The sequence below is a fragment of the Argentina anserina genome, chromosome 1, assembly GCF_933775445.1.
Source record: "Argentina anserina chromosome 1, drPotAnse1.1, whole genome shotgun sequence".
NCBI classification, from domain to species: domain Eukaryota; kingdom Viridiplantae; phylum Streptophyta; class Magnoliopsida; order Rosales; family Rosaceae; genus Argentina; species Argentina anserina.
This window is the reverse complement of record NC_065872.1, coordinates 9,522,729-9,544,899: the sequence shown is the minus strand read 5'-3', so window position 1 is coordinate 9,544,899 and position 22,171 is coordinate 9,522,729. Positions and strand designations below refer to the sequence as shown.

Genomic DNA, 22,171 nt, shown 5'->3' with positions numbered 1-22,171 from the left:
AATTCATATAAAAAGCCTCGTCCGTGTCAGTCACGCATTGGCTGAACGAAAAGAGAAGGGGGACTCTTTAAAACCAAACTTCAGTACTAAGTTTTGATTAAAAAAAACAAAAACTTCAATACTAAGTTTCACTTCTAATTTTGAAATGAGTGTTGCGACGTACCCCAAAAAATATTCAAAATTTCAATACTCAATGACGTGGCATACGCTATTTAATAAGGTTTTGTTTAAAAATTATTGAATTAGAATTCATATTTTTTTAGATAATATTTTTATTTTCAATAATTCATTTTCCTTACTCAAAATAAACACCATCTTTTTGTTTGGATTTGATTAAAATAAAGTAACAAACTACTCAAAAGTAACAGAGAACAATTTAGTTTACAAATAATTCACTATTTAATTTGATAAAGCAAATAAAGACAAAAATTTACAAATAAGGATCAAATGATGACAAGTTGTCACATGTCATAAAATATTTTACTTTTTACCTCTGTTTGACCCATAGTGTTTGCTATTATCAATTGAGAGGTTATTTACTACTGTCGATTATAAAAAAAACTAACTGCTATTGTCGACTATAAAAACTAACTGCTAATGTCAAGTTAAAAACTAGTTGCTACTGTTGACTTGGAAAACGCCTGCTATTGTCGACTTGGAATGTACATGCTACTGTCGACTATAAATCTAGCTGCTACTGTCGACTGAGAAACTAACTGCTACATTGGTTTTTAGTGAGCAAAATTCAAAATTTCTCAAAATATATGCAATATGGTACTTAAAGAAAAACCATGACATAAGTAACAACTTTATATATTGACTTACCTCTAAATTACCGGTGGTTTGGCCGGAAAACTTAAATTTGTCTAAACAAAAAAACTACAAAATAAAGAGAGAGAAATTTGTTAGATCTAAGAGTGACATTTGTTAATTTTCACGAAATAAGGGTATTTTGGATATTTTTGCATTAATTAATTAATCAGTTATGTTTCACTTATTATTTAGATTTAGGCTTATGTCCTAATTTGTATAAAAATAGAAAAAATGAGTTTTTAATTAATTCAAATGTGGTCTAGTACCACTAAGTAATTTTCTAAAAATAAAAACTCCAACTTTTTAATATTAAGTTGTAAATGAGTTTTATAGCGTTTTCTCTCTAGCCTCCTATGCTAGAGTTTGAAACGTCCACATCTTGAGGTCGTCGGTGACCTTCAATCTGGCCGCACTCGGTGCATCCCCGTTGATGAGGGGAGGAATTTCCTTCTCCTTCTCTAATGGAAGGGTGAGGGGTGGTGGGGCTTATTCCCATCATTCCTCTAAGTTTTTTGTTTTCTTTTCTCTTGGGCTACTGTATGGTCTTCTTGATTCGGGAGGAATTGGGTGGAGGAGGTCGCCTATGTCCTCTTATGAGGGTGGTGGCGCCGGGATGGTGCGATCCCTTGCCAGTGTGTCGTGTGTTGACGATGTCGGCTTTGTCTTGGGTAGGGTGGAATCGGCAACTTGGCGATCTGGCTTGTGCTCGATTGGGATTGATTCCTCTTGGATATGGACAAAGTTGCTTCCTGATGTGGTTCGGGGTGCGTCACTGTGGATGTCGTCAACGGCGGAGACATGTTTGGTTGTAGTGGCCTTAGGGGCGTTGTACTGACGGTCTGGTGTCTCCGAGGTGGTTTGCCAAATCTGAGGGTGACCCTGGTGAAAGATGGAGGCGGCGGCGCTATGAGTGCAGGTGGCAGATGTGGTTGGGCTTCTTGCCTTCAAGGCCTGGGGTCTAAGCTTTATGGTGGCTTGGTTTCTATAGTGTTGGGCTTCTCCTGTTGTGTGGGTTTGGTTGAATTAGGTCTTTATGGTCCATCGTCAAATCTAGTTTTTTTTATTTTTTATCTTAGAGCATGTCTAGTTTGATGTGGTTGGTAACATTTAATCTCCTTCTTTTATATTGGGTTAGGCATGTTATCTACCCTAGCTATATATTGTTTAGGTAGGTGACTTGTGTTATCTGGTCGTATGTGACTAAGGGATAGTTCTTTTTGTCAACCCTTAGGGGTATGTTATCTTTGTCTCTGTGTACTTAATAATATGGCTGACCTCTTTTGATTAAAAAAAAACTCCAACTTCCTCTCAATTCACCAGAAAACATGTACTATAATATGATTCATCAACCTTCTTCATAAATACGATGAAGAAGGGGAGTATGCAGCTAATGCAGCAATCAAAACCCAATAGATCAATAATACATCTTAATGGCCACGATTTGGTTGATTTATAATTACTGATTGAGTTAAGGCTAAGATTTAGTTTAGCTTCCTTATAAACAGAATCGATTCATATGGTGATAGAGATGAGAGAGATTCATATGGAAGTGGTTTATACTGGTATGGTCATCGTTTCACACAAGGGTAATTTTTTTTTCTTTTATTCAAGGGTAATATAAACAATAGAATGAAAATAGATAATTTCCACACATGTTCAAGGGCCCATGATGACATGTAGCTACCACCTCATTTGGGATCTCAATTTTGTATAAAATGTTGGTGTCTCTATAATTTTCCTTTCGAAATTGGGATCCCAAGGCTACTTTTTTTTTCTAATATAAGGGATAGTTCTTACACTGTTACGGTTAATGAAATTATACAATATAAAGGGAAGACACTCCATAATTGAGAACAACCCAAGACAATTTTTGGAGACCATGCATAAAATTTGCATTTTAACAAAACCCATTTAACACAAAGTGCATCATTGACTACTTCTTTTAGTATGTAAAATATGGTTACATAACGGAAATACACTAATAAAAAAGAGCAATTAGGTACTTTGTCTATCATATTTCTCATTATACTGAAATTTCATCTTATCACAAGTTGGCTGCAACCATTTAACGGGGGTAATAAACTCGCTATATCACAATCGAAATCTCTATAATTGAGGGCACGCACGCTGCATGCCACATCAACATAGCCCATTCGAAGACAACGTCACTAGTGCACGCCGTCAGACGGAGAAAGGGAAACTTTTTCTAAAATCGTAGCAGAGCGTTATACAAAACATTTTTTCAAACTTTTTCTAAACTTTAATAATACATTGATATTAGGTTATTTTATTTTAATAAAGAGCAAATTATTATTTAGTATCAAATCAAATCTTAAGTTATAAAAAAGTTAAACAAGATAATCCAATTAAAAGATGGTCATCACATTTAATTGAAAATTACAAAGAGATTAACAAGCTCCAACCAAAATTAGAAAAAGTCATTTTTTTTATATTTTATTGACTGGTTTGTCATTTCTCACTCTTTTTCTTCTTGTTATTCCGGTCATAATTTTACCGTCCGACGATGGATTTAAGCGTGGTTGATACCGTTAGAAAAATCGTTTTACCCTCTTTCGTTTTGATATTATACCCGCTCTGAATCAACCAACGTATAAGGCGCAAAAACCCTTGAAAGGGGCTATCATCGTTCATGGTGGTGCTCCAAGCTTTTCCGGCGAAACCGGAACCCAAGACTAAGCCATTTTCTTAATTTTGAACACATTCATACCGATCTCCTTTGAATATTAACATAATTTTGTGGATTTACAATTTTTCTCGGCATGTCACATTTGTAATCACATTTACAATCACACCACCTATTAAAGTTGTAGTCACACTAGTAACTAGTTGTTACAATAACGACATTGTAGTTGTCGTTGTATCTAATAGTGTGACTACCCATATATCTAGTAGTGTGACTATGTTGTGACAAGAAGAAAATGTCAACAAAATAATGAAGAAAATAATGAGTAGAAATATAGAATTAACGAAACTTTGTCACACTTGCAGCCACACCACAAGTTACACTGCTAGTCACACCAATAGTCACATTGATAGTTAGAGTGTGACTACATATGTGACTACGTCTCTATGTGTGAGAGTAATACGGTGACTAATAGTGTGACGGTAATTGTGAGTGATATTGTAACTGCAAGTAACACAAGTAGCTAGTCACACCTCTTCTCTTTCTCCCATAACATTCTATTGTCATTCACACTCCAAGTAGAGTAAGCCCTTATCACCAAGAAACAGCCTCTTTCGGCATACTTTTCCTCCCATAGCCACAAATCAAACTAGTCCGCAACACGGTATTCCTCTCAAGCATTTCATCAAACCCCTTCCGGGCATAACCCAACCGCTGTTGTTCAAGCTTTCCTCAGCATCGTTTGTCCTCTCCTCCGTGCATCACTATATCTAAACTTCAATTCCACAAGATCAAAAGCAATGAACCACAAATTCACACCTGCAACTTATCTCCTTGCTCAACAATATCAATCATCAAAATCCAATCCGCTTCCACCTTCTTCAAAGTACAAACATTCTATGTAATCGATCCTCAATGATCTCATACTCCGAGATCTACACATATAATCAAGGGAACTTATCTCCTTACACAGATTTTGATTTTGAGAAGATGAAGGGTGATCAGTGGAATAAGATCTTAAAGCCAAGCTGGGTGATGAAACCTTGGACAGAGCCGCTCGGCGAGGACCGCCTTGGCTTTAGATCTGGGTCGGCGGAGCACGGCGGGAGTACCGACAAAGAGGCGGGGACGTCGATTTGGTTATGCAGCACCGACCCGGTTGATGAATCGGTGAAGGGTGCAGAGGTCGGGGTTGACAATCCCAGCGTACTGGAAGTCCTCACCTGATCCCCAACCATAGCCATTAAGCTTCGACGACACTTTAGTCTTGATTGTGAACTCTGTCAAGAGAAGTTGATGTGTCCGGCGAGGTTTGCATCTCGGCGTCCGACGTAGATCCAGAAGAGGGCGGAGAGAGAGAAGCTCGGCGGCGAGTCGATGGAGCCGGAGGAGTCGTCGGGTTTCTGCACACCACAACGTCGGGGTCGACCTGAGAGAGAGTGAGAGAGAATAAGGAGTGTCGAATTATGCCAATCAAGCAAGTATGCTACTGCTACTGCTACTGCTGCTATTCCTGGCAACCCTTATTGGCATAATGTAGATGGGGAAGTTGGGAACTCCACTCGAGTAATAGTTATAATTTCTGCCTGTCCTTAACTTGCAACAGACTAGTTCCTTTAAAAGGAAAAATACACAAAATGATACCTGAAGTAACGTGAAATGTATTTTTTGGTACCTACGAATTTTTGTTATCCAAAATGGTACCTGAACTATTACACCGTTGCCTAATATGGTACCTCCGTTAGTTTCTCCGTTAAATTGATGATGCGACATGTATTTAGAAGGACAAAATGGTCTATACACAATTTTTTTTATTTCCTATCTCTTTTCCTTCAAAATTCTCACAAATTCACCAAACTGACTGAAAATTTATTGAATTTGATAAATCATACATATATTATTTGCAAATTTATTTACAATATTTCTTATGAAATTTGTAATTTTAAGAGGAAAATTAACTCTTGTATCACAAAACATAACACAAGTTTTAATATAAATATTTGTTTAGCAATATAACAAAATTAATTTTAAAATTATTGCTTGTTCTATTACTTACAGTAAAACCTCTATAAATTAATAGTCTCAGGATTGATACATTTTATTAATTTAGCGATATATTAATATATCAATAAATTAATAATATATTAATTTATTAATTTATCAAGATATAATAAATATTTTTTTTATTTTGTATAAGAAATTTTTTTTACTTGCAGTGTTTAATTTATTACGTATACCTTATTAAATATATTATTTTTTATGTATAATATTGTTCAAAATATTATATTATTTCATGATGATTAAATTTATTAAATTTTTTTAATAAAATCCTCATAAACTAATTATTATATAAATTATGACACTAATAATTTATATATTTGATGGGGTCTAACTAAATGAATTCTCGAACTTCCATTATTTTATCAATTTAGTGAATTATTGATTTAACATGTTGGCTCCGAGTTGAGACCGGACAAAATTTTTATTTTAGCAAGTTTATTATTTAATCGGGTATTATTTAACGAGGTTTTACTATATTTGGTAAAAAAAACTCTAAATACATGTCACATCATCAATTTAACGGAGAAACTAACGGAGGTACCATATTGAGTAACGGTGCAATAGTTCAGGTACTATTTCGGGTAACAAAAATTCGTATGTACCAAAAAATACCTTTAATGATACTTCAGGTATCATTTTGGGTTTTTTCTCCCTTTAAAACTACTTGAAGTGCATAACTCATTTGCATCAAAGCCTCATCTATTTCCTCGTGGTGTTTGTCCCTTAAAATTTGGTTGACGTTGCATATAAATATTAACAATATTGTCTTTCTTGGAAAAAAAGAATAGGACACGTTCTACATGCAATGATTTTTTTTTTAACAAAAACGGTGGACCCCTAAAGCATATCAAGGTGAAATGACCATTTTCAATTGGTGTTTTTCACTTATGAATGATCGAATTTTAGACCTTACTATCAGGAGTATTATGACAGCGTTTATGCTTCTCACCCCTAGACCAAACCCACACGGTTACATGCAGTGATTTCAGTTCATAATATTCCCAACCAATTGCATATAAAAGACATTAACATACACATGATATTCTAGTATAATCATGTGGAACCTATAAAATACCACCACTAGAAAATCTCAAAGATCACAAAACTATAATTATATAAATAGAAAATAGGAAATAATACAGGACGGTGACCGATTGGTAAGGCAAACTTATGTATAATTATCCCTAAAATCATGAACGAAGTATATAATAGTCTTTCATCATCGCTTACATCATGCATATCACAACACAAAAGAGTGCTGAGTTGTCCCTAAAATAATTTTCTCAATAAGTACAAACATGAAACATATGTCTCTAAACCATTTTAGGTGTAACCAATTTGATGACCACACACCACTCGTTTTCTCGGCCGCCTGTTTGTCTCCTGTACTTCAATGGCGGTATTCTTTTAGCATTCTTCCCCAGATAGATTTGTTATAAAACTTTGTTGTGTGGCTGCTCAAGTTACTGGAAATAATACTAGTGCTAAAAAAGTTAAACGCTTTTTTTTTATAATAATATCTTGACAAATTAGAATCACATCAGTAACATCATATAGCCACCACCTACAATTTGAAATAATCTCGTTTACACGGTCAGTAGTTAATAATATAATTCATGCTAAACCACCATTAGATGTAAATTTAAAGGTGAAGAGAATCTTTTCAAAATTTAGTTATTTTGTTTTCAACCCTTAGATTTACATCCAATGGTGGTTGATCATGAATTTCATGATCAGTTACTGACCATGTGAACAAGACTGTAATTTGAAAAATTAAAACTATAACACGCTGAACTTGTAATAACTCGATTTTTTGATTTCTTTTTAATTTATAAATCTTTTGAAAGTCATTAAACGTGTTGTGTCGACGTCGGATAAGTCGAAAACGGAAACGTTATCGGAACGTTTATTTAGAAAAACGTTACATTTCCGCGACGTGAGAATCGACTTTCATTCCGTCGCTCGGTTGTGAAGACTTCCTTCACAAAAGTTGTAGAGTTCGTCGATACGAGTTCGTGGACGTGAAAGTTATTAACGACGGAAGTTAGTTTCCGATTTTAGAAATGGGTATAAAAAGAAATATTTAAAGAGTAGGGTTTCCATTTTCGAAAACCCTCTCTCTCTCACTTCACTCCGCCTCCCTCTCTCTCTTCCTCTCTCTCACCCCGAGCTCTCTCTCTCTCTCTCTCTCTCTCTCTCGGCTTCTCACCTTCGATCTCCCTCCTCCGGGAGACATGGCCCTCACCGCCGGCCTAGGAAGTGTCGCACCCCCCCCCCCGACAGTTGACCCCGAGGTCGACGCACCCTCTCACACCACCGTGAAGCCGCACGACGCTGCCAACTTCTGTGTTTTTCCTCCGCCATAGTCAAGCCCATCTCCGGTGGTTCTCAAGCTCGAATGGAGGTGAGGTTAGCCTAGGTTGGTTGTTGTGATATTGTTGTTGAAAGTTTGGGTTGATTTGTGGTGTTTTGGTCGGAGATCGGAGTTGGAGGAGAATGGGAGGTTACCGTCGTCTTAGGCGCGTGGAGGAGGCTAGGGGCGGCGTGAGGCCATGGGAAGGTAAAGGAGAAGGAGAGGAGGAGAAATGGAGTGACGGTGGCGTGCTACGCGCCGGCCTTAGGTTCGGCGTGTGGGCCCCACGCGCTGACACAGTGAGTGGTGCGTGAGTGCCACGCGCGGTCGCCGGAGGTGGCGTGTGAACCCCACGCGCCGCCACGTGAATAGTGTTTTCGAAACAGTAAATTTATAAAAATTTATTTTTACGTCGGTGAATGTAAAAAGTGCTTTACGTACAGTAATCATGAATTTCTTTTACTTACGGTAAATGTAAATGTAAATTACGTTCAGTAAAAGTAAAAATAATTTCGGAAGGGTAAATCAGTAGTTTTCATTTACTGGACACTATTTACTGTGAATAGTACATGAATGTACAGAAACACGTAAATAGTATGTATACGTACATAAATACGTAAAAGATATGTATTTGCACGTGAATACGTATTTAATATGTATTGAATAGTAAATATGTGAATAGTAACTCCGTGAACAATATTTTCGTAAAACCAGAAATTGCTGAACACTAACATATTATTACTGTTTTGCCATTTAAGGTTTAAGTAACGATTCTAAATTCTTTTCTTATCTTTTCAAGGTGATCGATAGTTCAAGTAAAGGAATTACTTTCGGAATCGTGGAATTACACTCGAGATTTCAAGGTGACTAAAATCTCACATTTACGAATCTACCCTTGCAGAGATTCAAGATTATGTAGAATTTTAAAGGATGAAATATGACATGTATATGATATAGTGGAATATATATTTGTATAAATGGTATATAGGTCCATATATATAGTTTGCTATATTATATACTGTCATGATTTCGTTGTGAATATGTTCACGTTGGTGACGATATTTATATATCGAGCATGTGTTTTGATTTGCACAATGTGACATGATGATTATTGTACGTGGTCTTAACATTGAGTTTTGTTAAGACGTGTTATGTCTTCGGACGAGTTTTATCTTAGGACGTGTTATGTCTTCGGACGTGTTTGTCTTCGAACGTGTTTATGTCTTCGGACGTGATTTTTGTCTTCGGACGTGTTTATGTCTTTGGATGTGATTTTTGTCTTCGGACGTGTTTATGTCTTCGGACCAGTCTTCGGACATGTTTGGCATGTCAGAACCTAGCCTTTGGCCGGGCGAAAGTTACGATACAGTTAGAGCTCTAGTCTGTCTGCCGGGGTACTGCATATGAGGTAACATATGAGTTATCGGCTTATGAGTACCCATATATTTTTGATTTTGAATGACAGATGGTTGTCAAATGTCGGCGGCGTACTACATGAGGGGTAACAGATGGGTACTAGCGCTCATGAGTACCCGTATTATAAATGAATTTGGGTAAACAGAGGGGTTGCCCAATTCTCATGAGTACATATAATTTCATTATTAGACAACCAGATTGGCCGTCTAATGAGTCATGAGTGCATTTATATTTGTTGATTTGTAGATTTTCGTATATATTGATATGCGAGTTATATTGTTGTTTTACTCATACGAGCTGCAAAGCTTACCGGGTTTGTATTTACAATCCCGGTGCACCTATTCGATGGTGTATGGAATAACTCCGCAGGTGTGTATTAGCGGAAATCGACGGACCGCTCAGAGGACTTGAAGTTATTTATTTCCATCTTGTGGTGAGGACTTTGTGTAGATTTCTTTGTGAGGATTTTGTGAGGATTATTCATTCCCATTTGTTATAATTTTGAATTATAAATTTGGTTTATAATAATCGGTTTGACTGAGTTGTATTTTGAACTCAGAGATAATCCGCTGTGACATTTAAATGATTTCGATTCATTGAGATTGTTTTAGTGTTTTTCATGACTTCGAAATTTGAGTTTTATACTCGAAATTTTAGGGCCGTGACAGAACTAAAAGTCTGAAACTAATTAACACTCGTTAGGGAAGAAAATGACATGATGGATCCAATGTCAAGAGTATGCAACTGATTATATTTCTTTTCTTTTCCTTTTGAATCAAAAACTGCCTAATTCTAAACAGCCGAAATTAGCATTAGCCGCAAAACATATAGATAGGCTATCGATCACATGATTCAAGTTTACAAATGAATAGAATGGGACTGTGATCAATTGTACTAAAAATAAATCCACTGAAATAGAAATTTCATTGACATCAGACGAGCCACTGAGCGAGAGTATTGACCAGAAATGCACGGCTTTAAACCAACGAAATGGTGAACTTTAACACTTTGTTGACAATGGTGTAACTGATCGAGTAGCTAGCCAATTAAATTTGTAGACGAAATGCATATTACTCGAATTTGTGTTAATAGTTCATCAAATTCCTCACCCATTAATGCATAATAGAACTCCACATAAAAATACTTAAATTATTCTTTAATTAATTAATCCATATGTCTACAATAATCACATCAAACAGCTTCTGTACTACTGAACTAGCATTACAATTGAAACTCTGAAAGCAAAAAACTAGTAGGGAAAATTAAACCACACCCATATTCGAATTCCCTCCAGCTAGTGTAGGCAGTATAGTCCTACTAATTAGCTAGAGTTCAAGACTGGTTAGTGTTCCAGGGCTCAACATAGGAAAAGAGAACCAATGCTGCGAAGCCGGCGACAAGTTCCACCTCAGATAGCTGGAGTCTCCCATGATATTTTGATCCTGTGGCTTCTTCTGTTGATGAGGAGTACTAAGCCCTAATGTCTCAGCCAAGTCCTTGTACATAACCGAAAACGGTGAAGTGCTGCCGGTAACCTTAGCCGAAACCGGAGAAGGAACATGAGGCGATCCTCGTTGGATTTCGATAGGTGGCGGCGCCACACTTTGGAGGTTAGTCGACCGAGTCGGCTCGCTCTGGTACTCGGGTGCACTGGTGAGCTTCTGGACAAGGTCACGAAAGTTGATGGGATCGACCTTGTAAACTCGAGGTGGGGTTGGAGGGAGTGGAGCCACTGCCGGCTTCCGCCATGGCTTGGCCGAATTTTTCTTGACGGAGTGGAGTGTGGAGTTGTGGTGAGGGAGTGATGCTTGCTTGGAGGTGATTGAAGAGGATGAAGAGTAAGCAGCTTCCATTATAGTGGATCTAGAGGTTTTGGGAGGAAGAATATTGATCGAGTTCAAGTTTGAGATGCGTGCGTTGTGAAATATGCTATTGCTTTATTTATATAATGGGGGGGGGGGGGGCGAAGGGAATATGGGTGGGAAGTAAAAGAAAGGCAACGACCTAGAAACGAAGCCGTTGGGAAGAAGAAGAAGAAGAAGAAGGATTTCAAAGCTGGTTTTGTCTTGAGCCGTCGGCGGTGTTCAGTGCACTGACGTAAGCAGCGGGAGTAATCCTTGTGGTCAAATCTTTTTGTTTGACCATTTAATATATATTGTTATAAAATTAGAAGCATTTTTATATTAAGTCGATGCTTGGCACTCCTTTAGCGAGGGAACAATTGAAATCGTGTTTACCATCTAAAATGAGTTTGACCTGATCATACTTGTGCATAAAGTCTAATCATAACATCCAAAACCCTTTACATTGTAAAAATGCTGGACAAAATCTACTAATAATCCTGTTTAGAAGGTCTCATGTTCGGTTTGTTGCTTTGTTTGTTAAAAGCTCTAATTTTAACAATGAACGTCAAGTCGTCAACCACTTATGATCGACTTGGTGAACTATGATTAAATGAGAAAGTCTAAGCTTTGAACCACTTAATACATCTATTAATATGATGGTCCATAACTATACTAATATTATTAGCAAGATTATTTTGTGCTCCATTACTTGTGTGTTATACATTGGTATAATGATAGTTAGTAGGGATTAAATGATGATATGGTGTTGAGATAAAGGGGAAAGTAATTCTTGCCTGAATAAAATGTAGAATAAGATGGACCAGCCGCCCTTTTACTATACATGAAGACCCCTGAATTGGTACACGTGCGCAGTTCACTCTTTCTTCTTTAAATTTTTGACCAGTTATAAACAATGAGCAACAATTATCTGTGAACAGCTCAATGATTGTGATAGTGCATGAAAGGTAGAGAGAGAGAGAAAAAAAGAGAGAGTTATCGATGGATCAATAATCAATCTTAGACTCTTATTAATTCTTTACTTGAGTATGATTGTGTTTCGATGATATAAAAACATGTTACGTTGTTACCTCACTTGTTAACCTGCCTGAGTATGCGTATATGAGAACTAGTTCCGCTTAATTTTAAATGTCAGCTTAATTCAATATGTTCTTTAATAATAGAAATGATGAAGATCAATTGGCGTCATTTATTGAGACAACATAATTTTATCCATAATTAAGAATATATGAATTTGGGAAATTGAGAGAAGATTAATGAAGGATATAATGAGAGGAAGTTGAATGGGAGGAATTTTTTTTTTTCCAACGTTGGCTTTCTGCCCAATTTTGATTTTCTTTATTGGACTTCGGTTTCAATTTTTGAACTAGTTATTTTTGAAGGATAATAATAAATTGTTCTAAATTTAACTACCGTAAATGCATAATCAAACGTTCACAATTAACTGATTCTTCTATGTACGTATCTTATGGTAGGGCTGGAGTCGGTGTCAACGGTTCAGTTTATGAGCACTAACCGAAAACCGACACTGAACTCTCGGTTTCATATTTTTCAAAACCGAAACCGAAAAATATATATAGAAACCGCGGTTTCGGTTAACCTATAATTCGGTTCGATTTCAGTTTCATTTCGGTTACAAAACCTAATATTTTTATTGACCATTCGTAGTTGACTAATGAAAATAAAAAAAATAAAAGTGAAGGAGTAAATTACAAGTTCAATACTTCAATTAAGTTACATTCACCAAATGAATAATCCAGAACTCAAATATTAACTAAATAAAAACATTGTACTTCGCTAAAACACAAGTTAATCAAATTACACATTAAACCTCATGAACTTCATCATTAGACGTCCATACTTGTCTTAACATGATGGCTAGTTGATAAAATCCCCAAGCATTACATTAAATTTTTGCATGCATAATTGTACACATACAAAAATCAAAATCACATATCTCTGCAGGTATATATTTACTACTAAATATATTCTTTACATAAGCACCCGATTATATATGTTCACCAAATACAAGTTATAACCTTAGCTCCCAATTCTCGGTTCGGTTCGGTTTCCATCGGTTTTCTGAAAGCATATAACTGATAACCGACACCAACCGCTCGGTTCGGTTTCCGACACCGACGCAATGGTTCTGTTCGGTTCCGATTTCTCGGTTTCGGTGCAGTTCGGTTATGACCGGTTTCAGTTTTTTCAGTGTCATAAAATCCAGTCCTACCTTATGGCTGTAAGCCTTGAATTGGAGGTCGATTAACGATCAACATTATGTCCATTCAATGTACAAGCTCTAGCAGTGAATGGAAATAATAGTGTGACGACCAGTAAAAACACAAACAACTTGGTTGTGAATTTGTGGTAGCCATCATCGGATTCATCTTGATCCTCAATATCAACCACCACTCCCATGCATAAGCAAAAAATCAGTCCGTTTCTCTCAAGCAGCTGTTGAAGAAGAACATAAAGAAGCTTCAAATTAACTCAATCAAAAAAAAAAATTCAAATTAACTCCTTATTTAATTAAGCACATGAAACATGCATATGGATTCCTTTTAATCAAGAATAAGTATCAACAACCACTCAAATCTCTTTCTAATATTTATCTATATGGTCTTTTTTTGTAAGCAGTGACATAACGAAAGGAACTTAATGTTTTTTTAATTTATATTCTTCCATTACTTTAGACATTTGGCTTATTAGTTCTAAAAGGAACTTGAGCTATGTGTTATTAACTTATTATTACTGTAATGATGTTCCAACTAATTAATCAGATCTGGAGGATCACACAATTGCTTAATAGTTTCAGAAATTGTCCCGTGAAAGAATGAAGGCCGCCTAGGACCTTTGAAGATCTCATCCATCTCATGATTTGGTTCTGGAAAATCAAAGAATAAAACCTATTTGACCAAAAGTCATGTCCAAGCTAATAGCACATTCTAGGGGTTTTGACATATGAAAGAATATATGATTAAGCTACCGGCCATTCTTTTTTCTCTTTAGGATTCCACTTCTCCATATGCAGTTTTCCTGGTAAAATCAAAGAGAGATGAATTAGTAGGACTTTCGCAGATGGATTAGATTTAGTTTTGCTGTTTTGCAGCTTTTTGAGCATCGTGATGTAATGACTTTGTAGCGGAGCTTAACTATATTTCTCATTCTCTCTGAAAAAAATACAGATCAAATTTATGAGCCATTTCCCAGCTTGATGCAAGGACGTTGTATTGGAGCACAACTCCATCTCTCTAAAAAAATTTCAGATCAAATTTATGAGCCACTGCGAATGGAATTTGCTAGAAGATATGATAAATTTTCCTTATAGCTTCTAGAAACATTAATTAACCAACAATTTACTAGATACGATGTCTATAACTGGTGTATTATACATGGGGAGGCAGTTTTACGTTGTCGAGATCTTGATGACTAAGAAGACTTGGAATCTTCGATATTACTGCTGCAAAGAAATCTTGGAGGGTGTGATTGGAGTTCAATCCCAATCCAAGATGTGTTACAAGATTTGACTTTTTTCTTCAGAACTTTGAGCCTTATAAGTTTTTTCAACTATCATTTACAGTTCATTAGGGCCTTTTTTTTACATAGATGAACTCTTTTGCCAAGCAAGAAAATTGAGACAAATCTTTGGTTTGCTTTGGCCATTTGCTCTGTTATAACTTAAAACAAATAGTGAACTAAAGAAAGAAAGTAAATACTGAAGGATGAAAAGCAGTGCAGAGATTATTCACAAAAAAAAAGGCACCTACTGCAAAGCCAAACAAATATCCAAATGCAACTAGTTTCCTGGTCTCCATGGTAGGGAACTCAAGGATCAGGCTTCAAGGATCTTCCAGTCAATACAAGACAAACAGTCCACCTTACAAAAATTTGAACTGAAAAACCCCATTAAAGCATCCAGACTATTCCCTAAAACATGCAGTATAAAATAGACAATAATGAGTATAAAATAGATAAAATAAACATGCAGTTGTATTTTTGAATTCTGCATACTACTGCTACTATTATTCATGCCTTGCTGTAGAAGCATTAAGTTGCACACAGCAGGGTACCAGAGGTAGGGCACCAGGGCTGCTGCTGCTTCTGCACTCAAAATTTGGAAACAAATAGCACATGGCAAGTTGCAAGCTCTGAGATTTCATTTCAACCTTTTCTATTCAGATGTGAGTGAATGAGGTGACAAAGCCTTATCATTTTATCTATTGGTCCAGCTCTAATCTATTTACCACTAAAGGATACAGGCATGTACGCAAGGCACCTCTAAATAGTAAACTTCTGTACATGATGTAGTGAAAGCTAGGACCTTCAAAAGGCCACTTTCTGTGGGAGCCTGTGTATACAAGGAAATAAATAAAAAACAAAAAAGAAGAGGGAAAACACAATTGTTTTTCCTATTTGGCTGAAGAAAAATTAAGATTGAAGAGGAATAAGATTATACAAGAATGAGAGAACAAATATACAGAGACCACGAAGCATATGAATGGAAATGAACTTGTTGAACATCAATGATCACATAAAATGGATAGTTTGAACAGAGGCAATAGGGTCTCTCTACAATCTCTACAGTTAGTGGGTCAAAAACAAAAACTCCCACTAAGGAAAAAAAACCAACAGAAAACTGGGAGCTACCTAAAGGAGAAGTGCAGAACAAACAGGGGAGCAAAGCAATTTCTTAACAATTACAATTTTAAGAGCAAGCTCCATACATTAGAAGCAACATTTCTTCCTAACAAGTTATTTTAATCCAACAACTAATTAACATGATGAGTGAGGTCTACATCATGAGTCTTCTTCTTCATGAATGTTGAGTCGAGTGTTGGAAAAACACATTACCTTGAAATATTTACAGGGGAGCTGGTTAGTTCATCAAACCCCCATCGGCTTATTGCAGATATTGGATTCATCTGAATTCTGAAATCCTCTGCATGCTATGGCCAGGCACATATTAAACATCAAAGGCGTGGGGTGCTCTTCAAACCATGGTAGTTTTGCTGTCATTGAATTGTTCTTGAAAGCTTGAACTTAGAAATGAACATTGTATCAGAATAATTTAGACTACACAACTTCAATAGCTCTGAGGACTGCAGCTTCAAAAGAGGATCAGTACAACTTTGGATCACCAAAAGGAGCTTCCCTGCTAGACCGGCATCCAGGGCAACTGAGGAGCATTCTTCAGGGGCAAGTTTACATATAGACAATAAAATTGACAATGCATACTGAGTACAACTCTCTGAAATTCTCATCAGAAGCCTGACCATATTTGGTATCGTCTTTGAACAATCTTTCAATGCTAATACTCCCTCCGGTAGAGACGACAATGCATCTAAAATGAAAAGGGCTAATTCTACACATTCGTGGTCAAGAGACGACAAACTTTCAACCAATTGTGATACAGCTCCAATGCTCACTATCAAGGCCCTCGCTTCCTCATGCAAGCATATTGCTTTTACGAGACTCAGTCCTGGCAAGACTCCAACTGTATGTCTCTTATCTTTAACCAACCTCATTATTCCAACCAGGAGGCTATGGCTTGAAACAATTTCTGATCGAAAATTCTTCTCGTCTATCAACATTTTGATCAACAGGGTACAATTAATTTTTGTCTCAATTGACCCCTCATTCAAAATGTCCACTATCAACGAAATCTTTGCCGGTTGCATCAAATTCGTTTTGGACTCCGAACCAAGTGACAAATTCACAAGAATTGAAATGGCTACCGAACCTACAACATGTGAAGTAAATGGACCTAGCAGAGACAAAACTACAGCAATCCCACCTTTCTCAATCAATGTCTTCCTAGCATTGGCATGAGCTGCCACATCTTGATGCAATTCCTTGAGGGCTTGCACCCTAGCTTGACCCTTCACCTTCTTCAGCATCTCCACAAGCTCTGCAGCCCTTCCCTGAACATCTTCCGACTTCTTCTTCATGAGCCGATACTTCTGAGAAAACCAGGAGTAGATTAGATGGTAAAGGGTGCTATTCGGGGTCATGGTATCATTCCAAAGCTCCTGCACTGTGGTTGGACATGTGAGATGCCCGAAATTGAACCACATGAGAATGTTGGACTTCTCATATGTTTGCCCAGTGCAAAGGGTCACAGGGTCTTGCATTGGCTCAAGAGAAATTGGGCAGATAAACACAGAAGGGACCTCAGACAAGTCAAGCTCCTCAATCATCTTCCTCAGATCCAACTTCTCACCACCAGCAGCTCCCAAAACCTCACCAACACCAACACCACCCAAAACCCCGTCTTTCACAGCTGTGTCCAAATCTAGAACATGCCCATCTCCACCCCCATCAAACCCAACAACCCCATCTCTCTTTGAGGACTGAAACATAGGCATTCTCAAAAATCCTGAAAAACCCCAAACCCTCAAAGCTATCAAAACCCCCAAAACTCAAATTGCCTAGCTCCCTTCAGAGCACATTATCTGGGTACCCCATGAAATGTGTGAAAAGGGATAAAAAAGAGCTGCTATTGACAATCACCAAGCAACAATACCCTACTTATTGAACACACAGTGACACGGACACAGCTTCTGTTACTTTTTCCTACTCTGCTTTTTATCTGATCCATAGTCAAAGACATCATTACAGCCATAATACAAATAATCGGCCCTCTATCACTTCATGCTTAATCCTCATAAAGGCTCAATCACCAGAAACAGAAATAAGATGTGCCGTAATAAAGCAAGCAAAGGAAATCTACGTGTAAATCCAGAATAAACACAACTTATATCACTATAAGTCATTTAAAAAAATCAGTTTATTAAATAGTCAGCTATTTAATTTATCAGAAATTTATTCTCAGAATTAAGCATAAATCAACTTATCTTATAAGTCACAGCTGCGCCAAATACACCTAAACACTATGAGAGTGGCCGTAGGCAATGTGGGAGAGACAACTGAAACTGAGAGAGTAAGCCTTACTTCACTCTTCCGTTTAACACGTGCACAGTGCACTCACTTCACTTCTTTTCCCTGGTAACTTGATGAGTTGATGGCCATAGTTATATTTTGGTCGCGCCATTGGAAGTGAAGAACCATGTATACAGTTCTTTCTTTTTTATAGCAAATATGTTTGCTTATAAAATAGGGCAAGAGTTGATTATAGATTTACATTAGTTTCGACTCAATCATCATCCAAATTTCCAAATAACCATGCTCACAGAATTAATAGATATTGGATCATATATGGTTCATGCATTTGCATGAATAAGAGGTACAACTTATGGGTTTACATACCTCTAGTTAGATTGTGTATAACCATTCCACATCCATGGATGATGTATCCACTTCATCACTGCGAACCCAATAGTAATGGAGAACCCTCACAATATTCCAAGTCCCATTAAAAGGATCAAACAAGCACTCTGGATGATGTCCATAACGACAATCTCTTCCACAATTGTAGCAGAAGAAACTAACCCCAAAAGCAAGATCGTCATATCGAAGGCCTCCTTCATATTCAAACCCTACATTCTCGTAGTCATACCAGTTCCTCAGACGTCTATGGTTCCTCTTTACTTCGAGACGAGCCCGCTGAACCTTCACCATCTCATGCTTCAACTCGTGAAAATTGTCTTCCATTACATCTTTAACAGCCAGCTCTGATTCAAAAGTGATGAAACCAAAGCCTCCCGAGGTGTTGGTTTCATTATCATATATAATCACCCCATCATCGATTGCACCAAATTTCACAAAGTAGTCGATAAATTCTTCTTTGGTAAGATCATGTGGTAAACACCCCACAAAAATCTTTTTAGGGTGATAAGATTCTCGACGTTGAGCATGTTATTTTGGTTCTCGTCGCGCCTTGGTTCCGAGGGATTTACAACCACCTGTATTACAAAAATTCATACCAAGACAAGAATGAAATTGTCTTATTAACCAATACAATAATATCATAAATCTAAGATCACGAAGAACACAAAAAAAAAACTTATACAAACTTTCTACAGTTATATGTAGTTCAAACTAACTTTTTTGCCAAAGAATAAGTGATTTTCTTCCAAGACTTTCTTAGACACCAATCGGTCAGTGAAGGTAACAAAACCAAAGCCTCTAGGCTGATAATTAATTCTATCTAGAACGATCACGAATTCTTCTACTTCACCGTATTGACTGAAGTATTATTTCAACATAGTTTCATTAACTTGCCCTAGTATACCACCAACAAACAATTTTCTCTCCTGCTCTGTATCCCTAGCTGAAAATTACAGAAAGAACAAGCAAAGAAATAGTTAACGTGTATATAGAAGGCTTGCGACTGTTTGCAAAACAGAATTTAAGGAGCAAGTCGACTTTATATACTTGCATAAACTAAACACTAAATAACGAAGAGGCAAAATTGCCAAAATACACTCTAAATTTGGCTGAAATTGTCAATTTGCACCTCGAATTTTCATTTGAGTCAATTTACTTATTAAACTTGGTAAAAATTACCGATTTTATCCCATCCGTTAAATTTAACTGTTTCTATCCAATTTTGCGTCACATGTCATGCATATGAGGGGTAATATTATCATTTTCTATTTATATTTTTCTTAAAAACAAATAAAAATATTCTTTAAAAGGAGGATTATTTTTTAATCAAATTATTTATTTACATCTTTTTTCTACATACTTAACCCTATTTCGAATTATATGTTTAAGATACACACCCATTCAAAGATAGTTTTTTGTGTATATATATATTTTTATATGTACACATTTATTATAAATTTTCTATGTATTTATTTATATTTTTCTAATATATTTTAACATACCATATCACGTAAAATAAGAAATATATAAATCAATAACATGTTTCGAAAAAAAAAAAAAAACATAATAGCAAGTGTTCTTGTTAAGTAATTTTATTAATTTATTTCATTATTAAATATGAATAAATATATAATGACAATATTGTCCCTCAAATGCATGACATGTCACTTAAAATTAGATGTAAAACATTAAATTTAACGAATGATGTGCAAATCGGTAATTTTTACCAAGTTTAGGAGGTAAATTAACTTAAATGCAAGTTCAGAGTGCAAAAAATTGACAATTATGACCAAATTTAGGGTGTAAATTAATATTTTTACCTAACGAATAATATATTTTTGTTAATTACAACAATATTAGGATCCATTCTAGGTTAATCATGACTAAGATTTACTTCCCATATTCAGTAAAAAAAAGTGTTGGTCTAGCAATCTCAACAAATTCTATAATGATGAAACCTGTTTTGGAGGCTTGTTCGTAAGAACCATGATTTTTCTTATATGTCAAAACTCACCCTTCCAATTCTACACAAGATGAGAAACCTTGAGGAAGGGGAAATTTAACCAGAGAGAGAGAGAGAGAGAGAGAGAGAGAGAGAGAGAGAGAGAGAGAGAGAGAGAGAGAGAGAGAGAGAGAGAGAGAGAGAGAGAGAGAGAGAAGCCCAATTATATAGAATTGCTCGGTACTTGTTGGGTTCGGATTTTTGATAACTTGAACCACGTAATCTACATCGAAGAGAACATCCCTGGTTTAGGTTAAGAAGGAGGAGAAGACGGTGTTATTTTGTTGTGTTACTAAAGTACTTAGATTTAATTTTGTTATCACTTTAAGACTATGCTTGGTAATCAGATGCTAGAGTTTATTGGCTATAAAACTGAAATGGAGGCAGTCGTATGACTCGTATCTATGATACTGATACAGTATAATTTAGGGCTAAATATATTAACAGGCATCATTTATCGTCAAATATTCTAGCTGATGTTCATGATATTTTCTTCCTTCTCAATTTCGCAACAAATCATGTGTAGTTTAGAATGAAAAATCTCTCTAGCAAAATTGTAATCAAATGAGATCATATTTCAGAGACTTGGTGAAAATTTCAAGTTCCTTCAACCCTTCCTCGGGAGTTTTGGCTTCACCCAACAACTTCACCATTGCGCTACCAACAATGACACCATCAGCTCCCCAGTCCGCTACTTGTTTCGCTTGTTCAGGCTTTGAGATCCCAAAACCAACAGCTACAGCCTTTGATGTAGTCTCTTTAATTTTCTTTAGAAGGGCAGGAAATCGTTCATCTACAGATGCTCGGGCACCTGTAACTCCAATTGAGCTACTAGGTACAAAAACCCTTCGGAAGCTTGAGCAATTGCCTTCATTCGCTCTGTCGGAGTGGTCGGTGTAGTTAGTAATACCAATTCAATATCATTTTTCAAGGCTTCAGTTTTCAGAATTTCTGTCTCTTCCATGGAACATCTGGAACAACAAGTCCATGCACACCAACGGCTTCAATGGTGGACATGAACTCTCCAACTCCACGCTTCAATATAGGGTTGTAGTATGTAAAGAGAGCGATTGGGCAAGACAATATGGGAATCACCTCTTTCAACATTGCCAGGATTGCATTTAAATTGGTTCCTCTTGTCAAAGAACGAGTGGCTCCAGCCTGTATAACTGGGCTATCTGCTAATGGATCAGAGTAGGGCACGCCTAGTTCAATTGTGTCCGATCCACAAGAGTCCAGTACCTTCAGTGCTTCTGCGATGATTGATAGATTATGATCACCAGCAGTAATGTAAGGGATTAATCCAACTTTGCCTTGAAGGAGCAATTTGGTGAACGTTTTAGTCTTTTAGAGAGGCCGACGGTAGTCTTAGTGGTGGTTAGAGTAGCCATAGGGTTAAATTTCCTGAATGAAAGACTAGTGGACTTTTGAGCAGGGAAATGGAAGAGAGATGTATTTGGAAGAAAACCAGAAGCAAATTTAAGAGAAGAAGTAATTTCCCCATCTATGGCTTTGATGCATGGTGTTTATATATCCGAGGAAACTTAATAGGATTAATACATAATTGATCAAATTCTCTCCATTGCCCCTTCGGACTTGAACTTTGCTTTTGTGTTGGATTTGGGTTGCATTTTGATTAGCACATGCATTTCTCCTACCCTATATATAATACAGTCAAAGCAAATAACAATACTCTGATCGGACTCTACTTGTGAAGCCTTTTCTAATTA

General features: G+C 36.6%; 2 protein-coding genes and 1 pseudogene across 2 annotated transcripts; all 3 read right to left on the bottom strand.

Moving 5' to 3' along the window:
• Positions 1-10,426: 10,426 nt before the first annotated feature.
• Positions 10,427-11,190, bottom strand: LOC126783971 (uncharacterized). The gene has a single exon (XM_050509494.1). It carries the CDS (start codon positions 11,138-11,140, stop codon positions 10,613-10,615), a length of 528 nt encoding a protein of 175 aa, XP_050365451.1. The 5' UTR covers positions 11,141-11,190; the 3' UTR covers positions 10,427-10,612.
• A 4,539-nt stretch (positions 11,191-15,729) lies between these two features.
• On the bottom strand, positions 15,730-17,715 carry LOC126783811 (U-box domain-containing protein 30-like). The gene has a single exon (XM_050509350.1). The coding sequence runs from the start codon at positions 17,515-17,517 to the stop codon at positions 16,165-16,167; it is 1,353 nt and encodes a 450-aa protein (XP_050365307.1). The 5' UTR covers positions 17,518-17,715; the 3' UTR covers positions 15,730-16,164.
• A 3,286-nt stretch (positions 17,716-21,001) lies between these two features.
• Positions 21,002-22,086, bottom strand: LOC126801404 (tryptophan synthase alpha chain-like; annotated as a pseudogene).
• Positions 22,087-22,171: the final 85 nt, after the last annotated feature.